This window comes from Eschrichtius robustus, chromosome 1 (genome assembly GCF_028021215.1).
Source record: "Eschrichtius robustus isolate mEscRob2 chromosome 1, mEscRob2.pri, whole genome shotgun sequence".
Lineage (NCBI taxonomy): Eukaryota > Metazoa > Chordata > Mammalia > Artiodactyla > Eschrichtiidae > Eschrichtius > Eschrichtius robustus.
In genome coordinates this window covers 195,350,612-195,363,274 of record NC_090824.1, presented here as the reverse complement: position 1 = coordinate 195,363,274, position 12,663 = coordinate 195,350,612, and the positions used below count along the sequence as shown (strand labels likewise).

Genomic DNA, 12,663 nt, shown 5'->3' with positions numbered 1-12,663 from the left:
AGAAAATTCCCTTTTATTCCTAGTTTGCTGAGAGTTTATGTCATGATGTGTGTTGGATTTTGTCAAATCCTTTTCTTGCATCAGTTGACATGATTATATCATTATATATTGCTTAATAAGTCATTTTTAAAATTTCAAAGTTGGTGAGAATGATTTTCATGAAACGCCCTAAAACTATTAATGCATACACAGGGTGTTTTCAGTAATACCAAAATAATGCAAAATAAAGGAAAAGTTAATTATATAATTTTCCTGATCCTAAGTTCTTTATACATTGCATTGCTCTTTTACTTGTGACTATAGCTACTGATTAACTGCTGAAATTACCTTTCTTTTAGTATTTCAGTTTTATGCTTCCCAAATATTACCAGACTAAGTATACATTCTAAGTTAACTTAGGCTGGGTCTCAAATTAGGATGTCTAAAGTGAGGCAAATTGAGTGAAATTACTCAAAACAAACAGAAAAACATAACTCAGGTTACAAAAACCGTTAAGAATTTTTTTTTCTTGCAGATATAAATATGATACTTAAAAGCTGGTGCATGTTCAAGGTTAGGGAGTAGAGAATAATAACTCCAATGCACTTTTAGCAAAAAAGACAAGACATGTTCATCTGAAGCTTAGTTGAACTTTTTAAATGAATTCACTGCTTTAGGGCAGTTGTCTACTGCAGCTTTGAAAATCACAACAAGATTTACTCAAAGAAAGGATTATGGAACTCCCATTTCCCTAAGGCACCAGCCTTAAATGCATTTGTGTTCTGTTTCCTGTGCTTCAGTGCTGCTTCCTTCAACTACATTCAACTACAGCCTGAAGCCCTAGCTGGCTCACTGGGGAACAGGAAAATGCCTGGAGTCAGGCCGATTGTTATCTGAAAGTACAGCTGGCCAACCACCATCTGTCCAAGCAGTGGTTGTCCAGAGATGGATAGAGATCCTATCCGAAGACCTCCATAAAACGTCAGCCCCCTGTAATGTCAGCTGCAGAAATGTCCGTTCTCAAGATAATTGTTTAGAAATGTATCTGACCCCACTGAAGCCTTCAAGATGTTTTCTCTTACATGATAGAGCTATTTCTTACTATCAGATTTATTCTGGCTTGAGCCTCACTCTGAAGATTCATAATTGGAGGGAGATGATTTAGGATTCAGTTACTGATTTTTAATTAAGGAGACGCTGACCCAGATCTCACTGCTTCCTGTGGGTTTATATTTGCAATATTTCTTCAGCCAAGCATTTGCTTTCTCTGTAGACACAGCTCTTTTGTAGGAAGTGTTTCTTCTTTGGTTAGAGGGTTAGCGTGACATCGGTTCTCTGGCACAGGGACTGGCTTACAGAGTGCTTCTGATACAACTTGACTGACGAGGAAGGTGCTGATGGACGGGAGTTGGCTGGATGGTAGAGAAATGTGTAGTAACAGGGAGATGACGGATTTGTGATGCTAAAGGAGCATGTCAACGTGAAGGTCACAGGCTGGCTCCAGAAAAGGAACTTTAAAATAGCAACATAGTCAACACATATAAGAAACGATTTCATAGTCGTAGAGTTCTCCCTTTTCCTTCCCTTATATCCTGCTGTTGTTGAAATATAGAAATAGTAATGTGGCAATAGCACTTTTTGGTAAAGAACCCTTCTTTTGCTAATAATTCATCTTTATAGCCCCCCAGACATATGTATACATTTCCATTTTGCCTTAGGAGGGGCAGAAGCACAGAGCAGTTACCCTATGTTTAAATATTAAAGTGGGAGAATAGGAGCAATTATAACCAGTTCCTGTACCACACGAACCCCAAAAGATGTTCACTCATGCAATGTTGTGTTTACTTCAATTATTTGACTATTTATTCATATTATATTTATTCATTTAATATTATTCATATAGAATATGAGTTGTATAATTCACTCATATAATGTTATATTTACTTTAGTTATTTGACTGTTTTAGCCAGGATTATCTGATGATAATTTTAGTTCTCCATTTTTTTTTTTTTTACTCTGTATGTATATTTTATGAGTCCATCAATGTGCTCTATTATAGTTTGATAATTCAAAAAAGCTGTTTTTGTATTTGTCGGCTGTTGCCACAATAATGCTGTATAACAAATGATCCAAAATGCAGTGGCTTATACCTGGAATATTATTTTTATCACTTATGGGTCAGCAGGCCAGTTTGCCTGCCTGTTCCAGGATGCAGGTTGACTGTGCTTGGCCTACAGTACAGCCTGGAGTCAGGTCTGCTCTCCACGCAGGTACCCAGGGTGTGAGCTCTTGGTGGATCACAGGAGGACAAAACTCCAAGCCAAAAAACATAAGCACATTTAAGGCCTCTTCCTGCTCCATGACGGTTAATATTCCATTGTCTCAAGCAAGTCATATGGTGAAACCTAACATCAAGTGACAGAAAATATACAGTTAAGTCCCCTACATATGAATGAGCTCTGTTCCGAGAATGCATTCGTAAGTCCAATTTGTTCCTAAGTCCAACAAAGTTAGCCTAGGTACCCAACTAACACAATCAGCTATATAGTACTGTGCTGTAATAGGTTTATAATACTTTTCACACAAATAATACATAAAAAACAAACACAAAAAATGAAACATCTTTAATCTTACAGTACAGTCCCTTGAAAAGTACAGTAGTACAGTACAACAGCTGGCGTCCAGGGGCTGGCATTGAGTGAACAGGCAAGAAGAGTTACTGACTGGAGGAGGGAGGGGAGGTGGGAGATGGTACAGCTGAAGGATCGCAGCAATAGGAGATTGAGGGCAAGCGGCAATTCCACTCACGCCTGACACTGATGGAACGCACGTCCGCATCTTGGAAAGTTCGCAACTTGAAGGTTCGTGTGTAGGGGACTTACTGTACTCTGTCCATTCTAGGGCCCTGCAAAGAGAGATTCTGAAAAGTTAGGAATCATGCAGTCTCCCACTCAGTCTATGCCAGTGCACACCAGCAATCTGCGGATCCTTGCTCTGGGTTTCCTGAAGGGAGGGTGTCTCTGTCTTAGGGCATTAGTAGCAGTAGTACCAATAATAGCTGCAGCAGTAGTCTTGTCTAATAAGTGTGTACAATGGCACTCTCGGTGCCCAGTACAACTGTCATTCTGCCCTTATTAACTTATTAGCAAGAATTAATAAGCAAGTGGTGATAAAATATATAGCTTGAATTTTTAAAGATAGCATTTAGTTTTTGCAGCTGATGCGTTAGTAGAATAAAGCCCAGCGGTCTGGTTTTCCTACATGCAGACCTCCAGCTCTGCACTGCCCCTTGCCTCCGCCAGCCTGGACCACAGTGGTGTCCTTGGGCCTGGCTTCATCTCCTCCAGTCCCTCCCTTATGTGTAAACGTGACCACCAGATGCGTCTCTAGGTCAGACTTGACGAGAAAGTGCATTCATTCTGACCCTACCACTCCTCTGATCAAAAACCTTTCTAGTGGATCCCTGTTACCCAGAGAATGAAGTCTAAAGGTCAAATTCTATACATGTAAATTCTTGTCCACTTAACCTTTGGTTACGAGGTCTTTCAACCTGGACTTGCCAATACCAGGCAAGTCTACATGGTCTTGTTCTATTTATCCTTTAAGATGCAGATCAACTGTCACCTCCGCCTTGAACATTCTAGATCCTCTTAGCCTGAAGTAATAATCTCCCCTTCTTGCAAAACTCACAAGACTTTTCCTGCCTCTTTTGTGGCACCCATCATTTTCTAAATTGTATCATTATTGTTGATTTATGACTTATCACTGCTATTGGACTACCATTCATCTTCTCCCATCTCAGTACTAAATATAAAAATAGATAACTAGTAAGAACCTACTGTATAGCACAGAGAACTCTACTCAATACTTGGTAAATGACCTATATTGGAACAGAATATAAAAAAGCGTGGATATGTGGATACGTATAACTGATTCACTTTGCTGTACAGCAGAAACTAACACAACATTGTAAATCAACTATACTCCAATAAAAATTAATTTTAAAAATACTAAATATATTTCCTTGGCAATATTTAATAGATAAATAATTTTCTCAATTCATTAATACCCTGAGTAATTGTTCTTCCCTGCTAGGCATGTCAAGAAGCTTAAGTGGTTGCCTTAGGTAACAATCAGTCCACACTGGAGTGAAAACTGTGCAAACCCCACTTCCTTCTTCATTTTGCAGGCCTGTTTCATAGGAGCGGAGTGATTAGCATTGCTTTGGTTTCGTAATAATTTTGTTCTAGATGCCATCTATGGATATATCAGGGACTGGGCCTTTGGAAGCATTTCAACTCCAGGAAACATCGGACTGTGCAAATACTCTGTAGTTTTACTTGACTTGGAAGCTATGACAGGGTAGCCTGACCTCCTAAATAAGGCACCTATCCTGGAAAACGCTCCGCACATTTGATATCCTTTGCATCCGAGGTCGGCAGCCATTGTTTGCCTTTCCTGCCAAGAGCGAAGTCCTGAATCATAGCGCCCCCTAATGTTGAAAGCAACCCTTTCACTTTTAACAGATCAAATAAATGGAATGAGACTGTCAGTGAATTTGACTGCGGAACTTGTAATGATGCACATTTGTGTAGAATGCAAGCTTTATGAAAACTCTTTTGAACACCTATTTCATCTCTGTTCCTACCAGGGCTGTTCTGAGCTTAATTCATCCTCATGTGTTTCTTCCGAAATTGTCAGTAAAGTTTTTCTTCCTTTCCAAGGCATCACCTTAGGCTGTGGAGTGGAAGAAACTAAATCCCGTGCTCTAAGGAGTTTGTGCCATATTTTTTTTCATAGTTGAGTACTGAGAGTGTTCTTTATCTCTCTTTTGTATTTTTATTCTGAATTTCAGAGTTTTCATTTCAAAGTAGATATTTTTCTCCAATAAAGTTCCTCTTCTTCAGCTTCCCCTTATTTTTGGAAAAGAAAAAATTCAAATATAGAGTACAGTTCAATATAAAGTGGATTGTGGTGTTATATGCCTCTCAGCCTCTTTCTACCAGATTATTTGAATAAAAGGTTTGTTGAGAGCCAGTTTTCTTGAGATGTTGGGTAAAGTCTTCTTAAATTCAGTTTTCAGTCAGATAGTGTTCATAAAAGCAGAACATAAAGGTAAAACGGGTTCACAGTTTCCATCAGTTTTGTTATGCAAAATACTTTATTTTGTATAAAATTGGATTTTTCAAGGATAGAAAAAGCTCCAATAAGTCACATCAAGAGTTCTAAAAATGCATATAGAACCCTATCTGTTTACCCACTTTTCTAGACAACTAGATGTGAGCTGGTAGAGATTGATGGATTGGTGGTTGAAGAGGAAATAATAGCGAAGAAACTAAGGGGAGGGGCAGCCACGCTTGCATAAGCTCAGTGGAGCCCCGTGAGCAGTCTGATTATGTTCGTCAAAGTGTGTTGGGCTTCCCTGGTGGCGCAGTGGTTGAGAATCCGCCTGCCAATGCAGGGGACACGGGTTCGGGCCCTGGTCTGGGAAGATCCCACGTGCCGCGGAGCAACTGGGCCCGTGAGCCACAACTACTGAGCCTGTGCGTCTGGAGCCTGTGCTCCGCAACAAGAGAGGCCGCGCTGGTGAGAGGCCCACGCACCGCGATGAAGAGTGGCCCCCACTTGCTGCAACTGGAGAGAGCCCTCGCACAGAACCGAAGACCCAACACAGCCAAAAATAAATAAATAAATAAATTTTTAAAAATCCACCTTCCTGATGAGGTAGATTAAGCAATGTTTATAAAAAAAAAAGAAGTGTGACAGAAAAAAGAAACGATATGATTTTTAAAAACCCTCCTCATAAAATTTCAGTTCCATTCTCTTTGCTCTGCATAGTGATGTCTTTTTTTTTTTTTTTTTTTTTTTAACACAGGGCCTCAGCAAGGATGTGGTGGTCATCTGACAGGTTCAGATCATACCTTTGCCTCTCCTGATTCTGATTCGAATGGCAGATACGACAAGAATTTAAACTGCATATGGTTCATGACTGCCCCTGTAAACAAGCTAATTAGACTCACCTTCAACACATTCGCTCTGGAGGCAGCAACTAGTTTGCAAAGATGCATTTATGATTACGTCAAGGTAAGGCTATTATGTTTCTTAACAGAGTCTTCTAATACAGACCTTTTCGTGGTGTATTCCAGTTTATACCACACAGGAAGTCCTGGAAGGTGTGAGTGCTGCTAATTTTTAAAATGACCTTTTCTTCAATGATATAACGTATCATATTGCAGATGCTCTATCTTCACATCAAAATAATCTTTAATACAAATGACTCAAAATTTTTGTGCAGCTTCTAACACTAGCTTTAAGATTTACTGTTCCTCCAAGCCTTGTCAAGAGATGATCTATGGGAAGATGGGTTGTGTGGAAAGAGATACTCAAAGGGTCTTTGGCAAAGTCTAAAATAAATGACAGTGTCTGTATGCAAATCATCACTCCTTACTTTATTTTCAAAGTTTGTATATTTACTTATATTACTTTTAGATGTGAAAAATATCTTAGTTCTGAAGTCCCATTAGAAGTAAATCAAGAAAATTTTCAATTTTTAAATGACTCTTTAATATTAAATCATTGTATCTATCAGGCTATATGCATTCAGATTAAAAGTGCTAAGTGACATCAATCAATGTAGACTACTACACTCTTGGGGGAAAACATCAAGTAAAGCAGTATTTCCGCTCACAAGGAGCTTAAATTTGATTGCAGAATTAAGGGATGACACGTGCAAATCAACACTAGGTAGTTCAGGAGAGTCAATATTCAAGTGCATTGGACATAAGCTTGAAGCCATGTGCAAGTTTAAAAGGGAGGATAATTCATGATGATCTGCTGTGAACAAGAAAGACTTCATAGACTGAGGGGACACTTATTCAAGTTGGGAGGGAGGGCATCCTAAGCAAGGCGAACATACAAAAAAGGCATCGAAGTTGAAAGAGTGAGGAGGCTGGCTTTATCAGAGCAGAATATTGTTAAAGCAGAACAAGAAATAAGACTGCCTAAGTGGAGAAATATCCAGATTGCAAAGGATCTTGAAAGTCAAGCTAATGGCATTTAGATTTTAGGCAGTTGGAAATAAGGAGTGATTGCAGGTTTTCCGATGAGTGGTAAGTTGAGAGCAGTATGTAAGAAAGATGACTCTGAAATCAGCATTCTGGGTGGATGGTCAGGGGAGACTCTGGAGTTAAGACCCCAGAAAGAAGTTACCGTTAGGTAAGAAGGGTACAGAGACGGTGCAGATGACAACCGTGGTGTGAGAGAAACTTTTAAGTTCAAAAATTATCTTAAATTTTACAGAAATTGGTTTTAAAAGAAAGAGAAGGAAAAGTCATAGACAAAATACACATTTGAGCACTTCATTACATATAGACTGTCTTACATTTTCACTGTGAAAAGAACCAAGCTGGGAAGACCAAAAGAATGTCAGTACTGGGACTTCCCTGGTGGGCGGTCCAGTGGTGAGGATTCCACCCTTCCACTGCAGGGGGCACGGGTTCCATCCCTGGTTGGGGCCTGAGAATGTTAGTACTCTTAGGAGGAGGCCATGGGTTTGTAAGTATTGGTTCAGTCTGGGTGACAGCAGAGCAGACAAGTGAAATTTCCCGGGGGCAGAGAATGGGAGGAGCTCCAGCAAGAAGACAGCAGCACAGACAGGAGGCAGCAAAAGAGCATTTCTTATGTCAGGAGAGAGATGCTCTCTTTGCGAGAGGCTGCATGGCGCTAGAAAGCCTGGCTCCCGCTCAACTCCAGGAAAGGTACAGCGTGAGGAAGGCAGGAGGAGAAACAGACGCGTCATGGGAGAAGTGGACAAACCAGGAATAATGCAGTTATCACGAAAGGCAAGGGAGAAAAGTCTTTACCAAGGATGGACAGTCAGTGCTATTAAATTGTAAATGAGAAGCCAAGAAAGGTGAAGATAAAGAGGAAACTCATTAGATAGGATGACAACCATTTAAATAAAGTATTGGCACAGAAGCCAGATCAGAGGGAGTTCACGGAAGACTACAGATAACAAGAAATGTCAGTTCGGGTTGCATTCTTCTTGTCTGAAACGAGACCAAAGGGGCCAGAGCAGCAGTGAGCTGAGGTTCAAGACTATTTGAGCACTCCCCTGATTTTACAGGAGAGCAACAGGCTTTTGAGGCAGATCATATGAACTCAGACCCAGCTTTGCCACCTGACAAGCTTCTCTGTCTCCCTGATTCCTCATCACTTCATCTACTGGACAAACAAACAAAAAGTCACATGACCGCACCTGTCTTGCAAGGCTGTTTTCAGCATAACCAGTATTCAGCACTGTGCCTGACATATAATTTGTCAATAAATTTCTTTCCTTTTTCCCCCCTTTGGGTAATTCCAGATGGGTATGAGGGCTATAGAATCTCCTTTTTAAAAAATATGATGAATACTTAAGTGAGATATACATTATTATAAATATAAATTCACGTGGGATGTTTAGAATAGGGTCCTGCCAGGAGGAGGGCTGATTGGTTTATTTTCGAGATCCATTTCTATGTGTGATTTGATAATATAATCAAAAGAGCTATTGGGAGTTCCCTGGCAGTCCAGTGGTTCAGACTCTACGCTGTCACTGCTGAGGGCCCGGGTTCGATCCCTGATGGGGGAACTAAGTAAAATCCCACAAGCCGCGTCGGGTGGCCAAAACACATTAAAAAAATAAATAAAAGAACCATTAATTTTCTAAATGTCCTCAAGCTATCTAGGATAGACATAGCAATATTGAAAACAAGGAGTTATCCTCTAGCTTCAATATAAAATGTCCTTTTTTTAAAAAGAAAGTCTGTTCAGATCTACTTTTGTTTTCCTTTTTGGGAAAGCAGTTTCCCTCAGTTGGCAACTTCTCCAGCTTATACTAAACTGGCAGATCACCGAGCAGTTCTTGGAATGTGAGGCTGGGAGGTACCTTTATTAAAGAGATTCTCTGTGATAAATGGGACAGTTGACTCATTTGAGACTTTTTCTTAGAGATTATAATCAAATCACTTTTTAGAAAAGTTAATTTAATTCTGTAGGTAGATATACAGGTGAAAACATGCCAAGTCCATTATTCATTTGTAATTGTATCATTATTGTTTTTGAAAGGGTTGATGTGGAAAGCTGTTAAGATAACTGCAGTAGGGAAACTCCCTGGTGGTCCAGTGGTTAGGACTCAGTGCTCTCACTGCTGAGGGCCTGGGTTCAATCCTTGGTCAGGGAACTAAGATCCCGCAAGCCGTGCAGTGTGGCCCAAAAAAAAAAAAAAAAAGCAAAAAACAAAAACAAAAAGATAAATAGGGAATTGTGTATTTCACCGAGCAACTGCTGTTGAAATTGACATCACATCCATTCCATGAAGAGTCACGTGACATGATTATATGCCAGGCATTGTGAGATAAGTTTCCTCACGGAGCTGTAAGTGGATGAGACATGACAAAGCCAATAAACGTGAACGACACAGAAAAGTAGAGCAAAAGAGGGTATGAGTGATGTTACTCTGGGGTTCAGAACGGCTTACTGGATGGGATGGCTGAGCTGGATTTCAGAGGAACAGCACAAAAGCATGCTTCCCGTGGGGTGGGAGACTGGCCACCAAAGAGAAGGGGGTAAGGAGGGGCGTGAGCTGCCTGGTGTATGCCCAGCAGTTTAGTCACTCCTCCGTGGAGCACAGTGAGTGAAACAGCATTGGGGTATCCAGACCAGGACCGTAACCGACGCTGCTCTGCCAGCAAACGTGGGAACTGGCGGAAAGGAGGCGGCTCCTTCCTAACACTGCCCAGCTTCTTCTCAGCGCAATCAGTGCCCCTTGGAATAGCCAGTATTTTCTAATGATTCTTTGACCATCTGAAGTGAAAGGTCATCTATTCCATAGCCTAGCCATATACATAATTTCAATTTATAATTATGCTAAATACAATGAAAAGGAGAAATAAAAGGAAAGCCTAGAGAATAGTGTGTATTTCAATATGTAAATGCTCTGATACAGCTATGCTAAGTCACTAGATAAAGTAGTCAGATTCTTCTAATATGCGGACTTGTGGCAATGCAGAGGCATACGTTTAAAGTGATGTGGGGAAGCTCTGTTTGCAACTTAAATGCCAGTAGCAGCGCCCATCCACAACATGAATTTCCAGAATGGTGGAAGACTCAAGTCAAATGGCTCTAAACAGAACAAACTACAGACTTCCCTCAACTTATGCAATAATTGCCTGCTTGGAAATTTGATACATACTAAAACCGTGCAAAATATTTTTGTGTTTATTTACAGAATGGGCTTAGGTCCTGGGATAAAGAACTTTAAACAGTTTTATTACACACATGTCTGGTGGGACATTCATAGGTATGTGGGACCTAGAATAAATCTTCACTTTGCAGACGCGTCCTGAATTTTGATGGGATTCTGCAGTGTGGCTTCTAAATGCTGAGTGCCAGCTATAGCTTCAAACTATTGTGACGAGCCCAAAACACCACACTTGTGCAAAACACTCCCTAGGGGATGGTACTGTTCCCATGGAAAACCTCTATCTTAACCCACTGGGCTTGGCCGTTCAGTCTGTGATCAGCCATGGGAGGAGGGGCTGTCCATCTCTGGGGGTGGGGGTCAGCAGTTATGGAGGCGTCAGAGCCCTATCCTTATGAGGTAGTACCTACTGTTCATTCATTCCATAAATGTTAATTTGAGCACCTACTATATGCCAGACACTGGAAAAGAGCATTGAGATTACATAATAATCATATTAATAATGTTAATGATTTCATACGATAATACTACTTTTTATTGTTATATAAAAATTCCTGCAGTTAGAGGTGATTCTCGTCATTGCTCCTTAGTGGAGCTTCCTGAGATCACTGGCACCAATAAAACATTCTCCCCAAAAGTTTCTGTAAAGGATCAGAGTTCAACCCCAAACCTAAAAAATCACTCTCTACTCTCGTTCTCATCCCAAATTATGCCCAGGCCTGTTGTCCAGCAGACCCTGTCAGAAGTCCCACAGTAAGATCAAAGAATTCATGAAGACACTCTGAGATGCAATGTAGAGATGCTTCAAATAAGACTATCAAAATTCTCCCGTTATCACATTCCCTGGGAAATGTTAAACGATAAAGTCCTAAGGAAACTAATGTCTAAGATTATGGAGTTAAATTTTTTTAATTAATTAATTAATTAATTAATTAATTAATTAGGCTGTGTTGGGTCTTCATTTCTGTACGAGGGCTTTCTCTAGTTGCGGCAAGCGGGGGCCACTGTTCATTGCGGTGCGCGGGCCTCTCATTGTCGTGGCCTCTCTTGTTACGCAGCACAAGCTCCATACGCACAGGCTCAGTAGTTGTGGCTCATGGGCCCAGTTGCTCTGCGGCATGTGGGATCTTCCCAGACCAGGGCTCGAACCCGTGTCCCCAGCATTGGCAGGCAGATTCTCAACCACTGCACCACCAGGGAAGCCCTGGAGTTAAATTTAAGAAAGAATTAAAGCCCAATATCAAAGCCTATTGCCTTCATGCATTAAAAGTTCATAGAAATTAAAATCCCAAAATGTCCTTCCCTACTTTCTGTAGCTGCTCCAATCGATGGCTGAGCAAAGGGCAGGATCTGGCAGAAGGTGTAGTCAGAGGCTCTCTTCCACTAGATTATTTGTGCAATTCCTTCCGGGCTTTAACTAGATTCTAATATGTGCCACTGTTAAAGAGGTTTAAAAGCCAAGCAAACACAAAATTCCTCTCAGCACTTACCTGCATCCACAAGACTTAAGACTTAGGACGTAATTCCAGCCCCAGGCCCAAAGCCGTCATGGCAGCAATGTGTGCTCGCGGAAGGCACCACGCAGCTGCTGGAGATGGTGCCGTCCTGGCGCCGTTTACCTCCTAGCGCGCGTAGGATTCCGCGTCAGCAGCGTTGCTCAGGGCTCCTCCTGCCACTCTCTATAGAGCCACCCTGCGCAAGTTCATGGTGGAGGCGTCAGGGATGGGAGAGCAGGGGGAGAAAATCCTGGCCTCGGTTACATGGGAGGCCAGAAGCCTCCATCAGCTGTCCTAGTTCAGCTCCATTAGGAGAAATTTTACGGTAGCAGTGAGTGAACTAATGCAAACGCCAGCTCGAGGCCGGGCATGTAGGAAATTTCCTTATATCGTACGGACCAGTCATCTATTTAAAACCCAAATCAGATCTTACAACTCACGTAGGAGAAGATACAAAGTCCTTCGCATGAAGTGTGGGAAACGTCAGTCCTGTCCCAGTGAACTTTCCCCACCCCACCTCTATTCTCTCACCCTGATCTCCAGGTTGGTCACAGGGTGGGCAGGTGTTGACACGCCAGGCCGTTTTTATTTCCGTGGCCTTCCATACCTTGTCCATCAGGGTGGGATGCCCTTCCTCTCTTCTAGGTCTGGAAGGTCTCTACTTACTTTCAAATACCAGTTCAAATGTCCGTGTGAGGTTTGTCCTGCCTCGATCATCTGGGTTACGCTGATACATTGAATTCTTCTCCGGTAGCACTTACATTTCTCTATTTTATGTATAATTCATACACACATATATTTAATTTATGAATCTCTCCCTCTCATTATTTGTGAGTCAAATTAGTGTCTGGAAAGTGCTTTATGCATCCCTGTATACACAGAGCCTTGCTTGGAGGCCTGGCACACAGTACACAGAATAAAAATGCTTGCCAATATAACGTGATTATA

The 12,663-nt window shown here is 41.3% G+C and overlaps 1 protein-coding gene across 1 annotated transcript in view; it reads left to right on the top strand.

Annotated features, from left to right (window-relative positions):
* CUBN (cubilin) overlaps positions 1–12,663 on the top strand; it is a 277,317-nt gene that overhangs the window by 249,612 nt on the left and 15,042 nt on the right. The window contains exon 61 of the mRNA XM_068562017.1: positions 5,855–6,063. Coding sequence (XP_068418118.1) covers positions 5,855–6,063 — 209 coding nt within the window. The remainder of the gene's footprint in view (positions 1–5,854; positions 6,064–12,663) is intronic.